The sequence below is a fragment of the Triturus cristatus genome, chromosome 4_2 (genome assembly GCF_964204655.1).
Source record: "Triturus cristatus chromosome 4_2, aTriCri1.1, whole genome shotgun sequence".
NCBI lineage: Eukaryota > Metazoa > Chordata > Amphibia > Caudata > Salamandridae > Triturus > Triturus cristatus.
The window spans coordinates 23,970,313-23,996,174 of NC_140586.1; the positions used below are offsets into that span (position 1 = coordinate 23,970,313).

The 25,862-nt window shown below is 48.5% G+C and overlaps 1 protein-coding gene across 3 annotated transcripts in view; it reads left to right on the forward strand.

Annotated features, from left to right (window-relative positions):
- The window catches only part of SPATS2 (spermatogenesis associated serine rich 2), a 432,511-nt gene that overhangs the window by 18,501 nt on the left and 388,148 nt on the right, over positions 1-25,862 (forward strand). For 2 of the 3 annotated variants that reach the window (XM_085600260.1, XM_085600261.1), the window contains exon 2: positions 3,442-3,700. In XM_085600260.1, the coding sequence (XP_085456386.1) occupies positions 3,682-3,700 (19 nt within the window). In that variant the 5' untranslated portion in view covers positions 3,442-3,681. Of the gene's footprint in view, positions 1-3,441; positions 3,701-23,024; positions 23,175-25,862 lie in introns of those variants that run through there. The other variant, XM_085600259.1, reaches the window with a different exon arrangement.

Genomic DNA, 25,862 nt, shown 5'->3' on the forward strand with positions numbered 1-25,862 from the left:
TGCCACGAGTTACTAAAATGTCAGTTTACGTCCTCTCTTTATATAGCCTATATTGTTGTTAAATGTGAAGTGAGATTATTTTATCTTGACCATACATAAGTAAGGTTTTTGTAGATCTTAGACCCTGTACTTAAATTTTTTTATGTGCTCTTAAACTAGATGGTCAAAGAAGATTATAGAAAGTGAAGCAAAGCGATGGGTCGTGAATCACTCACTCTGGTGGAGTGGGGAAGCTCAGATTTCAGTCCAGATTTGCTTGTTGTACAATTCAGACTGTAGGTTTCCATCCTTCTCTCGTCCGTTAAACGCCAATGGTGTGTTTTGTTTTCAGTTATTCAATTAACGTTCAGTTAGTTAGTACCTAGAGTTGCATAAATACATATATCGATCCCTAGAAAAAACTGACACTCTCCACAGTTGTGCACACGTGCGTAGTAATGAGGTTTAAAGGTGTGCTTTTCTGTTTGTCTGAGATTTTGCTGCAGGAGCAAAGTCCGTGGGGGCTCTGATGCCTCGTTGTTTTATTTTCGTTATTTCATTGCACTCATTAAGGTGTTGCGCCTCTCCTAAGAGCGCTGTTTCTCAAGTGAACCAAGTTAGAAGTAACAGTAGCATAAAATAGTATTTTCTTCCTTCCCTTACTCTGTTTGACAAAAGACCGCTGTTAAATAAATAACAATAATAATTAACGAAGCCAAGGTGACCCCCACAGAGTTTGCATCTCAGGTTACAGTGCTTGAAGAGGACTTTCTTTACGCGCAGCATCTCTTCAGAGACAAGTCGGCTGTTTAAAATCGTTTTTAGCTTAAAAATACTTGGGGCAGGGGGGATATTGTCCCCTGCCCGCCCTACCTCCGCTCTAAAATCTTGTGTTGTGGGAGGGGTATAGCCCACGCCCCCCACGGTTCCTACTCCCAAGCTACAAGACCTAGGACTGGGGAGAGGCTATGTGTAAATATTATAAGTCATGTTGTTGGTCTCTGTCTAGAGGGCAGACAGAAATGGTTGTAATGAAAATCTCTGTGCCGAAGGAAGAAGGCTGAGTGACCCCCACTGGGCCGCGGGATAGAGGGTGTAATACTGCTGGTAGGGATGGGGTATAGGATGTGATCGGTGCCACGAGGGCTGGTTGAGGGAGTAATGCTTTGGGCCTTTGGCCGGAGGGAAGCTGCAGTGGCCTTTCTCGGAGGGAGGGGGACAGCGGCAGCCGTGCAGCGGGTCGCTTCCTTGATGGAGGTTCGGGGGTCCTCGTGCTACGATGACTGCCCAGTAGGAGGCAGGCTGCGGGTGATATGCTGCAGGTCACTGGCGGGGGTGATTAAACTCAGGGTCTCAGACTCCCAGCCCAGTGCGAGGCGGGATGCGGGGCTCACCTACAGTGGGGCTCGTGGTGAGCTCTTGTCCTCGGGAGGGTGCGGATGTCACGTTTAATGCTCTCTCCATAAAGTGGCAGGCTGGATGTGTCGTGCTTCGGGTGGGAGGCATGGGGAGGGAGAGTGTGGGGGTACCTGCCTAGTGGGAGGCACGGTAAGGGAGGGTGGAGGAACCTGCCCAGTAGGGGGCAGGGTGAGGGTATCGTGCAGCATGTACCTTGCCAGTAGGGGGCAGGCTGATGGTGTTGTGCTGTATGCCCCTGCCCAGTGGGAGGCAAGGTGAGGGTGGAGGTCGCTGCCCAGTGGGAGGCAGGGTGAGGGTATCGTGCAGCATGTACTTGGTCAGTATGGGCTGGCTGATGGTGTTGTTCTGCATGCCTTTGCCCAGTAGGGAGGAGGCTGGCGGTGTCTTCCAGTGGTTCCAGGCCCAGACAAATGCAGCCTGCGGATGTCGTGCTGCAGGAGCCTGTAGATAGGAAGGCTGCATGTCCTGTCACAATCCTGGTCGAGAGGCAGGTGCCTGTCGAGGGGGACGGGGGTGCATGTTCCTGTCCAGTGGGAGGCCGGCTGAGGGGTGTCGTGGTGCAGGTGCCTGTCGAGGGGGGCGGGGGTGCTTGTCCTTGCACAGTGGAAGCCTGGCTGAGGGGTTTTATGGTGCAGGTGCCTGTCGAGGGGGGCATGTCTCTGTCCAGTGGGAGGCCGGCTGAGGGGTGTCATGGTGCAGGTGTGCCGAGGGGGCGAGGGGCATGTCCCTGTCCAGTGGGAGGCCGGCTGTGGGGTGTCATGGTGCAAGTGTGTCGAGGGGGGCATGTCTCTGTCCAGTGGGAGGCCGGCTGAGGGGTGTCATGGTGCAGGTGTGCCGAGGGGGCGAGGGGCATGTCCCTGTCCAGTGGGAGGCCGGCTGTGGGGTGTCATGGTGCAAGTGTGTCGAGGGGGGCATGTCCCTTTCCAGTGGGAGGCCGGCTGCAGGGTGTCATGGTGCAGGTGTGTCGAGGGGGGCGGGGGGCATGTCCAGTGGGAGGCCGACTGAAGGGTGTCATGGTGCAGGTGTGTCGAGGGGCGGGGGGCATGTCCCTGTCCAGTGGGAGGCCGGCTGAGGGGTGTCATGGTGCAGGTGTGTCGAGGGGCGGGGGGCATGTCCCTGTCCAGTGGGAGGCCGGCTGAGGGGTGTCATGGTGCAGGTGTGTCGAGGGGGAGGGGGGCATGTCCCTGTCCAGTGGGAGGCCGGCTGCGGGGTGTCATGGTGCAGGTGCCTGTCGAGGGGGGCGGGGGGCATGTCCAGTGGGAGGCCGACTGAAGGGTGTCATGGTGCAGGTGTGTCGAGGGGCGGGGGGCATGTCCCTGTCCAGTGGGAGGCCGGCTGAGGGGTGTCATGGTGCAGGTGTGTCGAGGGGCGGGGGGGCATGTCCCTGTCCAGTGGGAGGCCGGCTGAGGGGTGTCATGGTGCAGGTGTGTCGAGGGGGAGGGGGGCATGTCCCTGTCCAGTGGGAGGCCGGCTGCGGGGTGTCATGGTGCAGGTGCCTGTCGAGGGGGGCGGGGGGCATGTCCCTTTCCAGTGGGAGGCCGTCTGATTGTCGTCATGGTGCAGGTGCGTGTGCATGTCCCTGCACAGTGGGAGGCCGGCTGATTGGCGTCATGGTGCAGGCGCGTGTGCGGGGGTGCATGTCCTTGCACAGTGGGAGGCCGACTGAAGGGTGTCATGGTGCAGGTGTGGCGGGGGGCATGTCCCTGTCCAGTGGGAGGCCGGCTGCGGGGTGTCATGGTGCAGGTGCCTGTCGAGGGGGGCGGGGGTGCTTGTCCTTACCCAGTGGGAGGCACTGGCGCAGCTTCTGGTCGGGGGGCAGGCCCCTGCCCAGTGGGGGGCAGGCTGGGCTTGTCATGCTGCAGTCCCTGTTCTGACAGCCCCGGTGGGAGCCCCGGGCAGGTGTGTGCGCACCTGACTGCGCCCGAGCTGGGAGGAGCACCCTGCTGCCCCCGCCTCCAGCTGTTGATTTAGCCAGGAGTTCTCGGAAGCGGCTTCCTCCCCAGCAGATCAGTCGCCTCACTCCGTGTTTTTGCTTCCCTGCAGGTTCTGCTGCTCGCACCTTTGAGAGGAAGTGTGCGCACTGCCGCCGCTGGCACATCTGCCCGCTTCCTGCCCTCACTTCGACGCCTTGGTCCAGCGCTCTCCACCCGGGACAGCCTCTTCCTGTCCTGACCGGCACAGTCCGAAGCACTGGTTCCCCTCTGACTGAGAACTCGTAAAGTCCAGCACCGAAGTAGCGGATCAGTCCCCATCCGTCCCGGCTGCAACCTACTGTTCGCCGCCATGTCCAGGAAGCAGAGAGGTGAGGGTCTGCTGCTTGTGTGCACTGGAGTGTGCGATGCTGTGACGCATATGACAGTACAGTGGTGTTCTGTCCCTGCCCCCCCCCCCCCCGCCTTGTCTCTCGACCTCTGTTTGACCAGTTCTCACTGCAGTTTCTAGTTCTCCAGAGAACTCTGAATGCATGTCTTCTTGAACTGACTAGCCAGCGTTTCTCTCTCTCTCTCTCTCTCTCTCTCTGCTATGAAGGAGACCTCTAAGGGCATCTCCTTGCCGTGACCTATCACTATAACTGCATGTCTCCCTTAACTCATGTCACTTTCTAATTTCTTAGTGTGCGAAAGCTTTGCCTGTATTTCTCAGTTCACTGACCTGCCAGGGCCTCGCACTGCAGTGTAGAATAGCCGTTACTTTCACTGTGTGTTTACTGACCTGTATTTTTCAAATTCTTAATGTGAAAGTTGTGGCCGTTACTCTGCACGGACCTGTCACAGTCCTGCACGGACCTGTCACAGTCCTACACGGACCTGTCACAGTCCTACACGGACCTGTCACAGTCCTATACTGCTGTGCGGGAGATCTCTGCAAATGTGTCTCCATGCAGTGACGTGAGTATCTCACATTGAAGAGAAGGGGCCTCCACACATCAGCCTGTCACTGTCTCCCCCCTGGTATTAGGACAGCTCTAAGCATGTGTCCCCATGCAGTGAAATGTCAATTTCTCACACTGCAGTGTGGGACACGGATGACATCCACGTAGTTAAAGTTCACCGTCTGAAGCTCTACAGGTCTTTCAGTAACGTCACTGCAGTGTAGGATAGTGGGAATTGTATGTTTTCAAGCAGTGACTGACTGTCACACAGTGCAACACATGAAAGGTGTTACAGTGAATCTCCATTCATTGACTTGTCAGTGCCTGACACTCTGCAGTGCATAGGTGGCGTCACTGTCTACCACAGCAGTGTAGAGTAAGTCTGACAGCATACTTCCATCAAGTGTCTCACGCTCTGGGTGCGCAGGGAGAGCGGATTGAATGTTCTATGCAGTAACATGTCACTATGCAGTATGGAAGAACTCTGATGGTGTATTTACCGGTCTTTGACAGATCTCTGTCTTACACGTGGGAGTGCTGTGACTGCTCCATGCATGAGCTCTCCTGATCTAACAGACCGCAGTGTAGGTTGAGCTCTCCCAGTGTGTGTCTCACGATGAAATCACCAGGGGCAAAGTTCCAAGGGGATGTATGGGGTGTTAGCCCCCACCCCCTAAAAATGTATTCTGTAGTAAATAGTTGGGTACAAGTGCTTTCAGTCCGGTAATGTGAAGCGTCAGTCGGATTTCTCCTGAGATTTTTAAATGCCCGAACTGACAAAACACACAAACTCTCGTCTATGTATTGAAGGCCTTAAAATGTTTTAGTTTGAAAAATATTGTGTTTTAAGTGCCCCTAACAAACCGCACTCCTCTCCCATTCGACTACCACTCAACCCCTAATCATGTCCGGCTTTGCATATAATGTGTTTTAACAAGATGCCCCAGCATGATTGCTGTGAAATCTGAACCCCCCCCCCCCCCCGATCATGCTGACCAAGCTACGCCCCTGGAAATCACTATCGTACACTGTAGTATAGGAGACCTCAGACAGCCTATCTGCAATAAGTGGTATGGTGCTGTGTCACACTGGTGTGTGAAATCTCATGGTATGTCACCATTCAACAACACGTCACGTTCTGCAGGTAGCACAGTGACCTTTTACTGTCTCCCGTCGGCAGCCCCTTCTGTTCTTTGGCTTTCTCCATCTATTCTCGGCTCCAGACACGGAGAGATTCACTTCTTCTCAACTTCAGAATAGTTCTAACGCTGTCGCTATTTTCTGTCCATCGTCCCACCCCTGTTCCATGTCTGTTTTTGGTCGACATCTTAACCTCCCCCAAAGCTCTACTGAAATGGGCACTGTGGGGTTCCAACAGGATTTGCTGCTAGCATTCCATCCACCAAGTTGTTTTCATCGGCCCGGCCCTACATCTCTCCAGTGTCTTACAGTCTTGAAGGGGGCGGGGTCCTGTCCGACAGAGGGGTATTTTGTGGATCCACCCACTCCTGTGTGTGCCCGTTTGACATGGGCTTGTTTGCTGGAGTGGTTCAGGTGAGCTATGGACATGCGGACACTGGGTACACATAACCTTACACACATTCTTCGTATCTTCAAATATGTTGCACAGGAAGCTGCTTCAATTCAATTTCAGTGGAAATTATTTCTTGCTTGTGCCCGTACTCCCTTTTTTGTTTCTCAAAAGGCAGATTGGTTCAGCCCTCAGACCTGACACGCCATAATTGTAGTTCTGAAATGCTGTGCAAACACGCTCCGGCTGTACTTCTGCTCTGTGTGACGCAGCCTGCTGATGCTCCACCAGCAGAAAGTTTTGAGCAAGGCTCAGTTTAAAGTCCACTTGAATTCCTCAGCTGCTTTCAGTGACTTACATAACCTATAGTACTTTCACACCCTAACCACACTGTGCTGGCACTGCGCCTGCACCCCATGGCGTTTCACTTTGTACTGGCTCTGCTGCACCCCAACACGTCGGCCATCTTTTCATTGAGACGCCACAGCTTCTCCCCAGGGCGTGTGTCACCCTTTACTGTGTGTTAACGCTGCTTTTGCGCTCCACTGCGTGTGCCACTTGTTGCAGTGTACTGGCACCGTTTCTGCCAGCACCCTCCTCCCACCACTTTCTGTGGCATGCAGTACAATTTGCAGTGTGCTGGCAATTGTCAAACCACCCTCTCCCTTCCTTCCACAGTTTGTACCACCTTTTGCTTTGCAGTGTGCAGGCACCGTTTTTGCTCCTATGTGTGTAGACGTAGTGGTGGCACAGCCACAATTTATACCTTCTTTCCAAGGATGCAGGCACAGCTCGTGCACCCCAACAGTGTCTAGGATGTGGGCACTATTTTTACATCGTTACAATTCCTCCTGCACATTCAAGGTGATGGCGTAGTTGTTGACCCCCTCGCTTGTGTACCCTCTTTGCTTTTGTTTTTCCACCGGCCTCTCTTGTGCGCGTTCTCTTCCTAGTGCTGGCACCGTCACTGCAACATCTCTTTTTAGGGAATGGCACTGTTCCTGTCCCCCCCCTGGCCCCCCCCAAATCTCTAGAGGGGTAGTGCAGTCCCTGACCCCCCTAACTATCTAGCCCAGTTAATGCCCTCCCTCCCGAGGTGGTTCGGCAGACCCAGTTCCTACTCTCCCTCACAGCACCTTCTTAATCTTTCCCCACCTCCCAGGGTGCTGGCCTAGTCCTGGCCCTCTCTCCCAGGGTGCTGTTGCGGTCCTCGTCCATACTCAAGAGGGCTGGCACTGCCCTTGCCTCCCTTCCACGGTGCTGCCCTGCCCCTTCGGTACTGACTCAGTCCTCCCTCTCTCTCCCAAGGGCTGTTGCCGTCCTTACTCCTTCTCTTTAGGGTTTGGACAGTCCATGCCCTCCCTCACTGGAGGCTGGCTCCTCCCTGGCAGGTGATGTGGATGGTAACTCCCGGTGAAATGCCCCCATGCACCGGGGCAGCGCTCCAGATGTAGAAGCCCAGGGTCAGGTGTAGATAGATGGTAACTTACACAGTCAGCCATCACAATAAAGGGCTCAGAGTCTTTCTGTGTGTGTATGTGTGCACGCAGGGGTGGGGGCTGCCATGCTCACAGAACCAGCTTTGTTGGCATGAGGAGGTGACCGAGCAGGGACTAGTCCTGAATTCAGGTGGGCCTTTCTTTACTCTGTCTCTCGTTTCCAGCTACAAGTTTCAAAAGTCTGTTTCTATGCATGAAACAATGGTGTGGTTTGTGCTTTCTCAAAGCAATGAAACCCGCCAATATCGCTTCCTTAGTCTCCTTCCCCAAATGTGTTTTGCTGTAGGGAATCAAAGTGGTGCTTCTTTTATTCCGATTATGGACTAACGGTGTTTCCTTACCTTGATTTGGAACATATTATTCTGAGTTTTTATGCATCCTAATGTTGAGTGCCTCAGTTTGACACATAAGACAGAGTGGCAGTATTATGATCAATCTGGCACCATGACATTGATGATGGGGTGGGGGTTGGCTTGTGCGATGGTGCCTCGTGAGAACTAAAATGCCACTTGCCATGGTAGGGTTTCCTGTCTTTGTCCAGGCATTGACCCAGAGCTTACATGTTGTCAGTGGTCACGTCCGTGCCGGCAGATGGGTTTTGAAAGAAAATATGGTGAAGCTCTCCTCATTGCAAGAAGGTGTGATGTAGTGCTTAGGCCGTGGATTGTGTAAACAGGTGTCCTGAATTCTATTCCTGCCATACCTACCCCCTTGGCCACTTTCTCTGACCATGGGATTGATTAGAAATAGACTGAACACTAAAATGATGTGTTAAACAACGCTTTCATGTACATTTACTCTCTTCATGGGTATGGGTTCAACCTGTTGGCAATGTATCTCCTTCCAGCAGGCTTGGACACATAGCTGGTGGTCCCGTTGAGCCGCCAAGTGTGATCTCCCCTCTAGTATGACATACACTTCGTTCTTCTCACTAGGACCTTTTAGTGGTTGCTGCTGTTCTCACCCTGGAGTCTTCAATAAATGAAGCGTTGGTTTGGGGTGCGGTAAGTCTAGCAGGTGGAAAGGTAGAGTACTGAAATATAGACAACAAAAGACCCAGACATGTAGATTGACAAAAAATATAAAAATGTCTCCGTAGAAAAATTTGCTTTTAAGCTCTTGCCCCCAGTTCTAGGAGTGGAGTTCAAATAGCATTTTAATCCAGTGTTGCAATAGCTGGCAAATGAGAGTAACCGGATGTGATCATGTCCAACTGGTCGATGTTTTTTCTTGGTCTTTCTTTGCAGGCTATTTTTGGGAGTCTTTATTTTCACACAGTATCGTAAGATGTGGCTGTAGACCTTTGGAGTTAAAAGGCTGAGCTTTATGTTTTGCAGGAGTATAGATTTGTAACTTGCCATTAAATGGTATGCAGTCATAGCCACATCTCCAGCACGCCGTTTCTAAGCTGCATCATCTCATTGTCTTAAACTGTAGCTCGGGTGGCCATTGTCCTGAGTACAAGCTAATTTGGGGTGCTGCAGAAAATCTCTGATCAGTCTTCCCATGATGCGGCTTCACTCTTAGCCCTACTGTAGAAGTTCAGTGAGTGTCAGTGCCACAGGCCTTACTGCAGGAGAAACGACCCAGACATCAACTGGGGCCGATGAATAGTACCTTCTGAAACTCTTCACGAGTCTTGCTCTTTGACTACGGGATGTTAAAAAGAGGGAATCAGATTAGTTCTTTCCCACACCCTACTTCAGTGCGGCTGAGACAGCCTGACAATTGAATCAGAAAGTAGACTTTCACAAACCCTTAAAGAATGTGACCACGGCCGACCTAGAATAGAGCTTACATCCTTAGACAAACTCTTAACGAGTGTTTGTGAGACAACTGGGATATTAAAACCAGGCAACCAGAATAAAACTGCCCGAACCCCTCATCAGGACAAGTAGATATAAAAACCAGGTAACGAAAATAGGTCTTTTGCCAACTTCCTGTGAATTAAGCTGGGACAGAATGGAGAGTAAAATTAGGGAACCAGAATGGGATTTTCCCAAACCCCTTCAGGGCGCTGAGTAGCAAAGGACCAGATATTACAAACCAGGATCTTGGCGGTGCAAACACTTCATAATGACAGCTGGAATAACCTGCGTACTGACATCAGGAAGCAGAAATAATTATTTAACCCTTCATGTGTATTCCTACTCAAGGCCAGAAACTAAAGCCAGGGTACATACAAAGTGTTTTTCAAGTCCCTTCTGGTGGCTGCTGGGAAATCCTAGATACCAAGGCCACAGCGCTGTAATAGTAATTTTCAAATTTCAACCCCCTTCATTAGTACAGACCGAACAACACAGATTCAGCAAGCATTGAAAATGCAATATGCCTCGCCTCGCCTTTAATTAAGTTAAAGCCATTTGCTTTGCTAATTGTATTGTATAGCAAAGCAAATGGCTTTAACTTAATGAAAGGCGTGACCTATTGCATTTTTAATGCTTGTTTAAAGAGTGCCTTGAAACGGGTCTCTATCGGGCTCTGTTTTGTGCCCTGGCACAGGCGGTCCATTTTTTTCCGGACTGCAGTGACAGTGCACTAGTGGAGAAGTTACGGCATGACGACATGCCAGGTGAGAGTTGTAGGGGAAGGGAAATCCTTTAAAGAGCATAATTTTCTCTCTGGATTTCCCTTCTCTTTTTGAAACTCAGGAGCAGCAACATTGTCCTGGTGTCACCAGGGCTTTAAGTGGAAGCTTTTTCAATACTATATACAAGCCAAAGTTGCTGCTTATTTATCTTATACAACTAACTATTGACAAAGCAAATAATCCTGACTTGTAGGTATGATGTTACTTGTTGTATCATATATCTGGATCCAATGATAGAAACAGCAAAATACAAGTCGGGTGGCACACTATACTAAGCACAGATTTTTAGTTTGTGTGTTTTTAAGCCACACCCTTAATTTCAATGTCCACGCCCCTTTGAGAGATCCCCCAGTTTTTGCTGGCTGTATGATCTCTGAGGCCAGATGTCCCAAAGGCATCACCAGGGGTTGCAAGGGCCAAGCCAGGGTACGCAGCAGCGATGCCTGGGACCCATGCATAAATCCATGTATGTGAGGCTGCTCCTTCAGAAATGAACAAGTGAACACTGCTTGCATCCTCCCGGAAAGTTTAAAAGCGTAGTTTTATTATGTGGAAAGTTTCTCTGCAGTATTTCATTCAGACCCCTCAACAAATTCTTCAAACATTGCAACCTGTCTTTTTCGATTCTGCGTGTGTTTGTGCGCACGCATGCTATGGATGGTGTAGAAGGGGGCATTGGTTATAATGAGATCTTCAAAGAATCAGGGGTAGGTTTGCTTAAACCTCAGACCCTAATTAAAATGAGAACACAGACACTACCTCAGTGCCATTTGCAGATCAGAGTGCCCAGATGCCTCTACTAACCTAGGAAAGCACTACTTAGATGAGTGCGACATCCCTCCGTCATACTCTCCTCTAAAAATACGCCACGCAATCACGGTTTGTCTTGAGAGCCAGACCATTCCTATACTTAGGTCACACATGCACGGCCACGACATCTCACCGCTCTGCACACGGCGTCGGCCACACCAATTTCTAGCGGTTTTATTCACATAAAATACGCCCAGTGCATTCTGGGAATCATTTGCCGGGTGATCATTACCGAAACATAGAAGACGGACAGCAAAACTAGAGCCCAATTGCATGAGTTTAGGCAAAATGTATAGCATCAAACACTCATTATTTTTCACAGAAATTAAAATATTCTTTGGTGAGAAAATCTTTATTTCTGTCTTAAGAGTTATTATTAAGGAAAACAGTGCAATGTTATAATTGCTAACTATTCATATATACTAGACATGTAAAGATAAGTTTTCTTGATATAATGGTTGACGGCTCAGATGCGCTCAATACGGGCGTTCGGTATCGCGCTGTATTGAAAGTTGACCAATTTTTCGTTCAACCCAAGGGCTCGGTTTTATTTACAAAGATGACGGCTGGTCGTGGTAGGCCTCGGTCTGTTTTCACTGTTAGGCTCTTTGAAATTATCCCTCACCTCTGAGATTGGCTGAAGCTCAGCAATCATTCAAAGGAGTTTTCGTCAGGCAAGGCAGGCCAATCGAGGAAAAGCACTTCAACTTTTCCTGAAAAGGGTGTAGTTGTTTGTTTACCTGAATACTTTTTTAGAAGTTTGCTCGGTTGATATCGGATACGTACCTGATATGAAGACCACGTTAACTTTCGAGGGGTATACATACAATAAAAGGACAGTTGGAACCCTTGTCACTTTTAGAGCCGTCCCAGTTGGACTGGCTCGCGAGCCGTCTCAGTTGGACTGACTCGCATGACTGGTTTCTTATCTTTATGGGGCCATGTGTTTGGCCCCATAAAGATAAGAAAACCTTTCATGCCAGCAGTAAGTCGGGGCAGCCAGTCCAACTGGGACGGCTCTAAAAGCGAAAAGTGTACGTCAAGAGACGCTCCTTTCCAATGGCTGGCCACCATTTAGCATAAACGGTGACGCCAGCCAATGGAAAGGAGGGGCGGGGCTTAAAGCCCACTAGCGAAATCTAACCAAAACATTAAATCTCGCCAGCGAGACTGCGCATGTCTGCACAGTCTTACGACAGGCGAGACCTAAAAAACGAGAGTTCCAAAGTGGAGCTTTTTCAAGTGGTTTGTGAACAGAGCCAGCTCAGGACAGGTAGTACAACCAGGCACTAAGCGTTTGTTCCCCAAAACTTTACAAGAAACCCAGGCCTGTGAAAATGTGATTGACAACTCCGATTCAAAATCATTGGCCTTCCTTAGGCCTTTACTAATTCTTTCAGGAGTGAGGGCAGTGCAGCACGGCCACTCAAACCAGGCAAGTGGAACATGGATTAGATAAACCTACCGTAAGTGCGGCTGAGGCAACCTGGGTACTATAACCAGATTCTATATACAGAGATCAAACCCCCTGTTCTACCACTTTCCAAATCCGCTATGAAGTTTGCTGGTGACGGCTTGTCTATAAAATGTAGGTAATGAGAGTAGCTTTTCCAAATCTTTCAAGAGAGCAACTAGAATAGCCAGATACTAAAACCACCTAACCAGAATGGGCCTTTCATAAACGTTGTGAGTGTGACTGTTCAACATTAATATTAAAACCTGGGATCCATAATGTGAGTTTCACCAACTCTTCTGGAGTGAGGCTTAAACAGCTAGGATCCTTAAACAAGGGGGCCATAACTGGCCGTTCTCAATCTCTTTATGAGTGCTCCTTGGAGAGAGCTTGTGTATAAAAGTAAAGCACTTGGACTGGATCTATTACCACTAGTACTGTCAAGATACTAAAATCATTGACCCCGGGTCCGCGCTTTCTATAGATCAGTCATTAAAAGGCTTTTATACAGTAATCTATGCACTAAATAAGCTTTTACAAACCATTTATTAGCAAAGCCTTTGTATTCTCTATACACTTGTACCTGTAAAGCAGCTTTTGTAAAAACTCCTTAGATAGCACTTATATCAAAACCGGGACCCACAATAGGGCTTGCGTCTAACCGTGAGTGTGTATAGGGAGGACAGCGTGGGCTCCAAAACTAGGACCCCACAATAGGTCTCTGCCACCCTTTTGTGAGGGTCATGCTCTGATACTAAAACAGTGGTGACCTAGTAGGACTTAATTTGTTTTCCCTCAAAGTGCAGCCCCAATAATGAAATAAAACAAGGGACGTACCTAGATAATTTGAGAGTATGGTACGGATACTAAAAGCAGGGGTTTGTCGTTGCATAGGTTTTAATTGGTACAGCTGATCACCTTAGAATCTAAACCGAGGATTCCTTTCCCAAACATATTCAATATTGGCCTTATCGGCCTGGGCAGTAACACTAGGGCGCCACGCTAGCCAATTCTAAAATCCTTCACTATACCCAGGTCATGCAGGGTACTAAAATAATGTCTAAAATGGTTTGTTAGTATGGATAGAGTCTAAAGTCAGGGTGCTGTAATAGGCCGTTCAGACAGTATTTATGAATATGGCAAGGGACAGCAGCGACGCTAAAATCAGAGCATCAGAATATGACTTTTGCAAACCTTTCTGTGTGCTGTCAAGTTGGCCTGGGTTCCAAAACTTTGGCTCCATGCCCCTCATGAGTAATCTCAATTCAGTCCTGTTACTGAATACCAGAGCCCTGCAAAAGCGCTTTCCCAAACCCTTCGCATGTATGGGCCAGTTACTAAAACCTGGGAGCCCGAGTAGGACTTTTCTAAACTTTTCGTTAGTTTAACCAGTATAGCCAAATACTAAAACCAGGGAGGTCGTGTAGGGCTTTCCACTCCTTTGTGTATCTTACATGTTACAAAAACCATGGATCTATAATGGGCTTTCCTGAATTATTCATTTACGCTCTTTTCCTCCAAAATCTTTTTGTGTGTTACCAGGATTAGCTTTCGTGAGAACATCCAATGCAGCTCAGGAGCAGGAGTAAGGCATTCCACAAACCTTTTATCTCTATCATCTGGATACTAAAACTCCAGAGCCGGATTAAGGCTGGCGGCAAGGACATAAGAACTGATAACAGAGTGCTGACTTTGGAACCTGGTGTCTTGAGTTCACGGATCATTAATTTATTGTCACTGTGCCTAAAAATGTGAATTGCAGTTTTATTTAAGGGAAATGTAATGGAATTCAGATATAGCTCCCCACTAGATTTACACTACATGATCCTGTACCGTCTCCCATTACCCCCGGTACAGTCCTCCATTACTCCCAGGCTAGGTTTGCATTTCATGAAGACCAGTTCGTATTAACACAGTTTCTAATTCCTACTAAGTATGGTCATGTCGTCTCGATATTTAGTTTGGGGCATTTTAAAGGGTGTTCCTAAATTCTGCACACACGTGTCCTGAGTGGCTAGGTAACTAACCACTAAGTGAAAAATGTTCAAACACTGTCAGTGTAGAGAGCAGAGAAGTCTACTGAAAGGGAATGGTCCATGCAGGCACACCTAGATTTTTGGGCCTAGTTCCATCTGTCAGTACCTGTGTACCGACACACCGGGGAAAGTGTGCCACGATGGCTGTGTTTTACCAGCGAGGTCCTGAACATTCATTGCATTGGCAACTGGTACTCTTCATTTCATTGGCAACTGGTACTCTTCCTCTCTGGGGCGTATCTGCCACTTATCTCTGCTCGGACTGCTGTTGGTGCATACTTTTGTACCTCACATAGGCTGGAATTTCGAGACTCCTATTACAGAGACAGCTTTCCTCACATACTAACCAAATACAATACAGTCAGCAACAGTATACTTTTGCCTCCTGTACAGAACAGTGTCCGCATGGACAGCACAAGTGCAAGCTTCCCTCTTACCAGAACTATAACAGCACAGGCCCCTTCCCTACAAAGTGCATTACCAGCATGACCAGCGCAAGCTTCCCAGATACAGTCTATATGAAGGGAATCGGCGCAAGCTTCAGAGATACCAAGTCTATATGAAGGTCGGCGCAAGCTTCCCAGATACAGAGTCTATATGACCGACAGCAGAAGTGCAAGCTTCTATTACAGAACGTAGAGCCACAGTGTGTTGCAAGATTCCATTATGCAGAGAGAGCAAGTACAGTACAGGCAGCAGTAGGACAAGCTTCCTCATACTCCCACAGAACTAATAAAGCACAAGCAAGTACTGAGCAAGCTTATGTCTTGCATGAAAATGGTACTATGCATGTAAGAGCAATTCATTCTGGTCTCACACAGGGATTAATGTTTTGTTCCCCTGCAGTATTGCCTTCTCACGGGTATAGAAAAATATCTTCATAGCAGTAACATTAATAACTTGGTATGCCCTAAAAAAGTAAAGGAATAAGACCCTTGCAAAGTTGGAAGATGTTTCAAATTCAGCTGTGGGTTTTAACAAAACATTTCATATGAGGCCTTTTCTCGAGCTGCCCAGGCAGCTACTGGGCATTCATTCCAGCAATTAATGTCATTTACCACTGATGTTCCCGGTTTACAGTACTGTTGCACTCCAAGTGGATCGTCAGCTACTCAGTGTTGGGACTTGACTTTCAGAGTATAGCCGGGTTGATCAGTCTAGCTTTATTCTGTGGTTAGACACGTAGAAACAGTATAACACAGCCAATAACTTGTCTAAAATTCAATGGACAGACAGTTCTCACCTTTCTATTTAAAAAAAAAAAAAAAAAAAAAAGAGGGAGAACGTTCCTTACAGATCAAATAAAATGTTCAGCAATTAAAGTAGGGACCAGCATTGTTGGACCCTGTTCGGGTGCTGCAAGGCAGATAGGCTACTTGGCCCCAACCGTGGTGGTTGAGGTAAATTTCCAATGGTGTCCTGGACTCCACCCTACTGTGCTTCTGCAAACTGTGCCAAGTACAACTCTTTCAGCATTTAACTTTCATGGTAGTTGGGGCAAGCGTCCCAAGACTTGCAGGCCTCGACACTCATGCTAAATTACTGTGATGCATGGTCGGAAATAGGAGGCCGGATTCCAAGTTTACATGCAGCTGGGCACTCAGGGAAGAGGTTCTTGCCTGTTAACCATGCAAGGGACAATCCCGTTCTAACATATTCGAAAACTAGAAGTGCTTAGCACCTTATGGACCAGGGAACCAATTCCAAACAGACTTAAATTTGTTTAATGATAGGCACTATATTTTAGTTAATATTAAGCGCTGTGGACGGTTTTGTCCTGTGGGGAATAGTCAACTGCAGTCTTTTTAGGAGTGATCAGAGTCTGTAACACTTAATACGGTTTTCGGTTTCAGTTCCTAAGAATGTGTCTTATGCATCTGTTACATCCTAAAAAATGATGTCTAAAGATGCTCAAAGCTTCAACACCCAAATAAATTAAGAGCCCATCCCTAACAGGAAGTTCATTTTTAGGTTTCGTCTGGCGTTAACAGCGCACATGCGCTGCTCTCGCCATGACGAGGGCCTTTTGGAATCGATACGATTCCAAAGCGTACAAGCGGAGAGACAAAAGAGACAGAAGATGTGCATGTGAGGATTAGTTGCTTTACTGGCAGTGTGATACACTGGTGACTTTTTTTTCCGCCTCCAGTAAAGGCAGTCCCCGCATGCACATCTTCTGTCCGTCCCATGACGGGCCGCACTTGTTTCTTATGAGGGAAGACGGGTAACATCCTTTGTGCTGGAAAGCGTGACGCATGCATGGATATGGGTTCCGTGGAAAAAATGAGCTGCCTTTATCAGTTGGCATGCTTGGATTTATTTCTACCAAACACGACGACTTCACCTAGCACCCTAACAAAAACTTGATTTTTTAACTAATTGGCGCCGATCCATCCCTTCTACGCAACCCCTGGGGTTTAAACAACGCCCCATTAAGCCTCATGCACCCACCCCGTCTTATGGGTCTGACTGGCCTCCTTTGGGTACTGTGGCATTTCCAGGTGTAAACAAACACTGCCCTTGAAAACCAAACAGTTGCTCATGTGTACACACAACTTTGGAACCGGGAAGTTGGTCAAGAAATGTAGTTTTCCACACATGGATGGGTGTTCCACGCTACGCTAGTGGTCTGTTGAAATCTATGCGTGCTGAATCTAGGACTGCACAGCTGGCGATTAGTGGGGTCTAAAGGTGCTCAGATCTGTGCACATTGAGATGTTTATGAACCCGTTGGGGTATTCTCTGCCTTTTAACCCACACTTCTCATCATTGGCACCAAAATGTGAATTTGTGGAAGGTATGGATATCGACATATAGGGTGTATTTTTTTATAGCACGAACTCGACCCGAAGGTATTGGGGCGCTTTACATGAGATCCAGTTATATTACGCAATGAAACAGTAATTATTTTTGGGCACGGGACGAATACGTGATTTGCCTAGAATCACTGGATGTTGAGTAAACGCCGAGACTCGCAACTAATTATTGCTGAGGTCTCTTTCTGCACCCCTGCCTTCAGCCCCTTCGCTTCTCTTTCTGGATAAATACACATCTGCTATTTTATTCTTACAATAAGAAGGCCAACATTGCCTTTTCACATTGAACCCGATTTTCATTGTAGAGATGTTGGATTATATTTAACGAAAATGCTTACAGTTTACATTTATTTTTCTGGTCTAAATGTTAACGCGTGCTTCTTAAATTATGTTTTTCTGTTTCTATAACATGTCATTGCATGTGCTATGTCTGTCTAGGACTTTCCTTCTTCTGGCCCTTCCTACGCCTATTTGATCGTCTCGTACACGGGCCATTCCGCTTGGTTGACCAGGTGGGAGGTGAAAAAATGAGGGGATCTTTCTGGGGTGCATTGATCATTTGGGTCTTTTGGGGTCAGTAGGACTAGCCTCTGTCAATTCCTCTCTCCCGTCCCTACCTGAACCCCCCCCCCCCCACACCCACTCACTCAATCTTTGGTGAGCACCATACATACTTTCTTTGACAGTTAACCCTGTCTCCAGTGTGTCCCTCCTCCACCGCCTCCTGGGCAGACTCTGGTGGTTTAACAGTCACTCCCATGAATCGCTCCTCTATTGCTCCCAGGGTGCAAGCTTGTCAGAAGTTGGTGGGAGGCCTGGAGGCAAGAACATAATGCTGAGCCCTCAGGAATCTTCTTCCGGTTTGGCCAGGTGCAATTAGACACCCTGCCTCAGATATATATATATATATATATATATTGCAAACAATCACTCCATCATGAAATGACACGAACTCCTCTTAGTGGCAAAGTGAAATTTATTTTCAGTTCTCTCTGCTGTTAGTCATGACGCGTTTCGGCCGTACCGTCGGCCTTGTTCACATAACATATATATATCTCGCCATGGAGTAAAGCTCATGTACTTTCAAAGCGTTGCTCAATACTGATCTGTAAACCAAGTTTTGCCTCTGTTTTGATTCCTGTGCTGCTTGATTTCATTTGCACCATCTATGAGAATGCGATAGATGGAGTGCACAATGGCAGTGCCTCCCTTCCCGAATAATGAAAGCCTTACAACTGGGGCAGCTCATCTTCACACCCCACCATTTATGCGAAGTATAGATTTTTATTTTTACCTCTCTAGGTGAACACCCACAAGTGCTTCTAGCAAACAACTGACATTTATGTTCATCTACTTTTAGCTGGTCCGCTGCACTCCAGTACAGGCTGTCTTTTACCACTAGGGGACAGAAGCCCAGTTTCCTCACTTGCATTAGGGCCCATAGTACCCTTGGTGTGTGTCAGTGGCGCAACACAAAACAATGGGGCATTCTGCAGAATGTGGTGAGGGGCACTGAGTTTCCCATACCTCAAGCATATTCATTCACCTTGGTCCGAATGGGGCCAATTGAAGCATTGGGGGCCTTCTGGAGGCCCCAGGCAGGTACCTGTTCTAGGCCCCTGACTGTTGTCCCTACAAGTGAACTGTGAAGGTTTGCGTGGTAATGTGTGCTGCTTACATAATCTCTTCTTCCTGCAATTGCTGTTATCAAGGACATAACTATAAATGGTGCTGCAGGTGCAGTGTCACCAAGTCCCTTGGGGCTGGGCAACGCGCCCAAATTATGACTGCCTTGTTTTTGCACTACCCACCAAATACTTAGGAGGGCACATAATCCTGGTCTGCGCCAGGCCCTGTGGCATCCTGGGAATGCTGCTGGCTATTCCATCAGCGGGTCCTTCACCCTCCGTGGAAGAAATAAAATAAAACAAGCATTGAAAATGCAACAGGTCTGGCTTTTGATTAAGTTAAAGCCATTTGCTTTGCTAATGGTATTGTATAGCAAAGCAAATGGCTTTAACTTAATGAAAGGCGAGACCTATTGCATTTTTACTGCTTGTTTGCTTTTAGAGAACAGCAGTAGTGTCCCGGAAGTTAGTGGGAACAGTCTCTTGTTTCATGTCAGTAGTCACTGGGCTACTCCATTGGGACAGTGGCTGGAAAGGTAGCTACTTCATCCTAGGTGTCCCTTTTGGGGTTGAAGAGGGTAGGAGGTCTTTATCTTGATTGTTTCTGGTCACAATAGACTTTTCAAGTGGAGGAAACCAACTTGTCTGGGGGCAGGTGTAGTAGAGACTGGACTACTCACCAGGACAAGGAACTCTGACTTCAGCTTCTACCAGTGATATCTCTGGAACCATACTAGTTAAGATATATTCCAATTAATCTGGGTTTGGGGCACCCTATCTGCGACTGCCGGTACTTCACGCCAGGGATCAAACTGGAAAACTATCAGGACTTGTCAGGGTTGACAGAAGAGGAAAGTGTACACACCCTGGGAACATGAGGGTTGAGGCTGACCAGTCTTCCCATTCTCGATGTCTGAAGGCATTAGAGTTTCCCTCGCACCCAGATTTCACAGTGCTTGGTGTTACTTCATCTGGGCAGGTGACCTGGGTGACCTCTCCTCCCGGAAGTAGTTTAACTACATCAACGCTAGTCCCTAGCAGGTTCTTCAAGCACCTGTGCTTTTTTTGATCTGTGAGGCAGGTCTCTTCCTTCTGCCAAATGAATTCCAGCTCTTCTCTGAGCTGGTAGGACTTTCACCACAGCTCAGCAAGGCTGCTCTACAGATGCCTACTGGCATAAGCCCAACCTGTAAATAGAGTAGTCACACAGCAGCATTCCTACTTGTGACTCTTCCTTGTCCTGCTTCTTCTGGACTGGGTAAATGATGCACGTCACTTGCACTGTTGAGTGGTTGAACAATGTAGTAACTTGAGAGCACACCATTTACTTTTTCCTGAGGGGCAAGCCTGGCCATTCAGATCGTATGCACGTTTTGGGATTTCCAGGGGCCCTCAATCATTGGGTGGGACGGGGATGTCCAAGATTTTTTACCTCCTGTCGAAGTGAAGCAGCCCGTCTGCGCGTCTGAAACCATTTTAGACTGGAGCAAGTGAACTGTGGAATGTTTCCAAACAGGAAGCCATCGCTAAAGAACTGCAGATCTCGAACAGGAAAGAGAGAGGTTTCTCTCAGGCAGAAATACAGTTTCTTCATCAAAGGTGCACCTGAGGGCTAATTCCAACCTTCACCCAGAAACCAGAGCACTTAGAAACACAACCCTCGTGCATTTCTCAGATATCATGGCGGTTAACGATCCCAATATGCAGTCTTCATATGGAGGAAGTCAGTAAAACATCCCTCCGTAGTAGTGCTGCAACTAGTCCCCAATTCACTATTTTGTTGCCACCACTGTTAGTGTTTCAGAGCCTAGTTGGAAGGGACAGTAGCCATTCTCACAAGGAAGGGGGCACTTTCGGTAGCCTCCTGATATGTCTCCCAAGAGTACCGCCACTGGGCTTGTAGGAATGTCTCACTCACCTGGTGAGGGGAACGCACAGGCCTCTCCATAAGAAACGTGCAAGGGTAGGATATCACAGCTTCACAAATCCATGCTGAGGACTTTAGTCCCAGCATCACACTTGATATTTAACTGTAATTTACTTATGTGTGATAAATTTTACTTCTGGGCATTAAATACTTCCAGAATCGAGTTCTCTCTTCCTTGAGCAGGTTACAGAAAATCCCAGTTGGTTGAAACCTCCTTATGTCCACAACGTGTTACTTATTGCAATGGGAGGAGCCCCTTATTCAGTAGCAGATCACACGTTTGCAAGCCAAGAGGACTGCATGGGCAGCAGCCACAAAGGATGGCAAGTAGTGGGTCTGGTTCCCACACAGCTCAGTCCTCCTTTTACTGCATTCAAGCAGTGCAGGAAGTGACACAGGTTGCCACCTTCTCCTTTCCCTTGAAATTCAAAATGGGACCATTGCCTATCTTATTATTATGGTTGCACACTTGTATCAGCAGTCGTATTGCCTTTCCTTTGAAGAGAATCCCCCTCTTCCCTTTCCATCCTCAAGCATTAAACACCGTATTTCCTTTCTGCCACCTCATTCATATCTGTTCTCTGTGCTCTCTAGCTCATCTCTTCCTCCCCTCCTCTTCTCTATCCTACTTTTTGTAGCGTCCAGGCCTCACTTGTGCACCTCATCTCTGGTACACATTCTGTTGCTTTGTAGTTGGGTTTGCACTATATAAATGAGACACATACATAGCTAAGAAGAGTGTAGATTGCCCATGGGCCGCGTCCTCTAGGTTACATGCAGAAATCAAACGCATACCAGAGTTTTTCTGCGTAAACAATTGTAAATTCCTCAACGAAGAGACTGCAAATAGTGACGTGTGCCACTGGTGCGGGTTCAGCACATTTTGGTCAAATGCACCCACTTCTCCTGTATATTGTACTGTCATATCCGGTACGCACATTGTTCCAAATGCAGCTGAAACGCATCCCTTCACAGATCTGTGTGCCTCCTACCTGCCCACTCCACCAAGACTGGCACTGGAACAAGTGTGTTCAACATTGTTTATTTTTGTTTTTAGGATAACCACTCTAATTGATTGATTCCAGTTTATATTCATTGTGTGGGCATATACTAACATTCATATATCGCTTGCTACCCCTGTGTGGGCAGCACCCTACACTGTTTAGGGTCTGTGGTTTGGAGAGTATGATCTTTGTTTTTGATGCTTTGTGGGAAGTGTTTCCTTGTCTTGTGTGATGACCTCCGCTGTGCAGTTATTGTGTTATTGGATACAGCGCTAATCCGGGTGATGAATGAAGAAGTGTGAGAGACAGGTGTTCAGTTTTGGGTTTTCGTAGGATGGCAGCTTTGACCCGCTCTGTAGGTCTGTTTTGTGTTTGTGTGGGCTCTATCTACTAAGCTGATTGCTGCTCAGGGTGTCAGTTCTGAGATTTGGTGCAGTCCTGAGCAGGCATAGGTTGAAGGGAGAGATGGGCGGGATGGACTTGGTTACAGTCATCCCTTATATGCTAGATCAAGAAGTGGTCATTGTGTGCAATTATTTGGGACCTGCATTGGTCAGTGGTAGTTGGCAGCTCTGGTCAGTTGGTCCATGCTTGTTCAGTGGCTGATGAGTGGGGTCTTGTACTGGACGGGTACAGTGTTGGGTGATGGACATTACCTGCAGTGGTTATGTATTATGTGAGAGTAAGAGGGCCAAGTAGTACAAGGGAGTTATTATGCAACCTGTTACAACTACATGTAACCCATGTGTGCATACCAGTTAAGGTTCTTTGTATGTAAATGTACCTGATGCGCGGAGCCACTGTCCTTATGTTGTCGGGTTGGCTAAATTATGCAGCAAGAAAAAGCAGATTATGCTATGTGATGCAGCACATTTTGTGACAGTATTATGTTGCCCTTTTTAGGTCTCGGGACCATCCGGTCGGCAGACCGGAAGTCCGGAGATTTAAGGTCATCGAGAAGAGGGGCTTGCACCCGCCCCTCTTCTATCCTGTTCTCCATTGGCTGGCCTCTTAAATGCTGGCCAGCCACTGGAGAAGAGGTCCAGTCACTCCGTTGAAGCCCCGTCTTTTTCGGATCGTCTCGGGACCATCCGGTCGGCAGACCGGAAGTCCGGAGATTTAATGTCATCGAGAAGAGGGGCTTGCACCCGCCCCTCTTCTATCCTGTTCTCCATTGGCTGGCCTCTTAAATGCTGGCCAGCCACTGGAGAAGAGGTCCAGTCACTCCGTTGAAGCCCCGTCTTTTTCGGATCGGGGGGCGTGTTTTTTGCGAGAAGTCTCAGGGAGGAGACAACAGCAAAACACGCCCCCAAATCCGAAAATGAGGCTCCCTTTCTCCGAGGCATTTCTGCTCTGCCTGCCTCGGAGAAAGGCGGTGGTGTCTTCCGGTGCCCTCTTTACTTGTTGTTCTGCTCGTTGCACGTGTTCAGATGTATGTTTCTTTAATTGTAGACTATTCTCGTAAGCATAGCATTCCGTTGTGGAGCATATGGAGCGCTTTTTGTGCTGTGCTGAGATTGGCTGGGAAGGTTCAAGTTTATTTGCTCTGGAACCAGCTTTCATCTTTTAACAGCCAGGCAGAGCGATGAGTCGGGTGTCCTGCAGTAAAGGTAAGAGTACGTTTATTTATTGCAGTACTCCCTTCTTTTAACGGACTGTAAATGCTCTTTAAATAGTCGCCCGGTCACCTTTGTATTATGAATTCCATGTAGCAGCTGTGCTGTGCCACACCACTTTCTAAGGTCATCGGCCGCCACTGTCTGCTAAACAGTTTTAGTAGGATTCGAAGCTGTGGCATTCAGGTTACACAGAGTTATCGACAACACGTGTTTGAACCCACACAATTATGCTACTCCCTGGGGCTGCAGGCCGTGCACCGCAAGCTAAGCATAGAAAAGGGCACCTTGGACGTCACGTTATCCCACTGAACAATGCGTTCGGGAATGCAATTCGTGACCTCAGTTACACCTAGATCGTTGCTTTATCAAGCGAAGTCATCTTGTGGGTATGGAGCCTGCGACTTTCGTTCTACTCACGGATACTGAAAGTTTAAGTGAAACTGAAAGTGGCTGAAAATAAACAGACGATGCTGGCCGCGCATTCAGTGGGCTGGTGTCTGGCTGCATCCAATGCCTCTCTCCGTGCATTGACACACACTGTGCCATGTAGATGAGAGGGCACTGCTGCATATGTGCCACTTGGGCGCTCAGTACATGCACACTCTGCCCCCCCCCCCCTCCCCGGTTTATAAATAAGCCAGGCTCCCCTCCCCGTATGTGAATGTAAAGGTCTCCGGACACGAGACCGTTTTTTTAATTACGTCTTGACATCCTTCGAATCCTTAGATTGCATTTTCCTCCTCTGCCTTTTTGTGAAGACATGTAATGATTGGGGGGGGGGCTCCGATTAGATAACTGTGAGCAGCGGGGACAGAGATCCGTGCCTTGTGCAGTCTGCAGGTTACAACACGTGTGAGTGTCGAGGGCCGAGCAGAGCTGGTGGGGGTGCTGCAATAGGTTATGGTTGGGGTGCCCCCTCCCCCTTAGAATCCGTGGACAGCGGGGGGTGGGGGGGGTTGAATCGTTTGAAGGGAGGTTTTCATTTTCGTCGGGTTCTTTGGCGCAGGCTCTGGAGGGAGATTGCATTCAGCCTGTCTTCGGGACAGATTCCCTCTGACAAGAGGATGTTGGATGACACAGCCCTGCAGCCCCCTCCTCCCCCCTCCCCCACCCCTGCTCTCTCAGAGCGTCTTTACAGGCAGAGCCGGGAGGAGCAGAGTGTGTGTGTGTGTGTGGGGGGGGGGGGGTTAAAATAAACACACCAAACGACGGCCCCTGAGCCCCGGACATCGACTGAGCCGCTATCAGAAAATAACCAGCATATCAATGTATCCAATATCGCCTAAAAACAATATCTGTGGGCTGTTGGGCGCTAAACTGCTCACTTCCTACAAACACGCATTAAAAATCCCCACCACCCGTTTTCCAATAAATAAACAACACGCAAACACTTCATCTGCTCTTCAAGTATTGTGTAAGTACAAGAGCAGCGAGAAGTGACGCCGGAAAAACAGTTTCATACAGCGCTTAAGAAAGGCGCTGTGAGATGATTTGATGCTAGGTTGCTATGGATTCATAAGCACACGGTCAGCCTTTGGCCTCCAGGCGCTACTGTTGTTGACATCTGAACTTCTCCTACTTAGGAACAGCACATCCACGACTGCTTGAAAAGCGCTTCAGCGCTGGAAACAGCGCTATCCTCAGACACGGGCTGCCGGCCGGGTCCACGACATATTTTTTTATCTCTGCTTTCGTCTGGTTTTCCATCACACTCTTCTTCTCTCTTGTATCACACCTCATTGCTTTGAGGTGTGTGGAAAGAGATATCTCGGGCGGGATAAGCTTGCAAGGCCTGGACCCTTCACATGTATAAATATCGGCAGAGTGGGACGATGAAAGAGAGATGCAAACACTTTTATAAATGCAATATAGATGTCCCAGCTAAAAAGTCGGAGAAATCCGAAATAAACTGTCTCGAATACCTGCCATCACACCGCGCGGTAGAGGTGTCGCCCCCACTTTGAGGGTTATTTTCAACTTGAGGAAGGAGGGTCGCGAGCCACCCACCCCCGACTTCTGTTTGGGCTCCCTTGGAGTCAGTCTTTGTAGAGTGAGAGCCGCTTACGTTGTGATCACCTGAAAGTGGACAATGCCATGGAATGGCCTTAGGGCAGGGGGAGATTAACCCACGGGGGTCGGACACTTATCAAGGCACCGCGGGGGGACTGAGAGGGAAGACCCCTTCGGAGATTGAACACAATGACTTTCAGGTAACCCCACCTTCCTATGGAGGTAGGAGAGGGTGCAGTGTGTAAATACTGAAGAGGCCGTAGGGTGGGAGCACTGTGACCAGACGCTGCACTTACGAGGGTCTTCCGACATGAATTTCACCTTGAGAGGGTGATAGCTCAGCCCGCGTGAGAAGGTCTGGCGGGCCCGGAACGTCCTCTAAGAGACCTCATCCTGTCGCGGAGGCCGTGCGACCGAGGAGTGCTGGGACCGTCCGTCACTGAGGCAGGACCTCCGAGCAGAGCCCCCTCTCCACGGTGAGTTGTCTTCCAGACTGCCCTTCTCCATGAGGCTTTCCACAACCCCTCGGGTGGGGAGTGAGGGGCGCAGGTGGGTGCTGTGGCAGCAGAGCGCATTAGAAACACAGTTGATAGTTGTATCTACACTTTTCCTATTCCAGTGGTTTACAGGAGGCCCAGAGGTCAGCGCACCATCGTGACAGCTTAATTA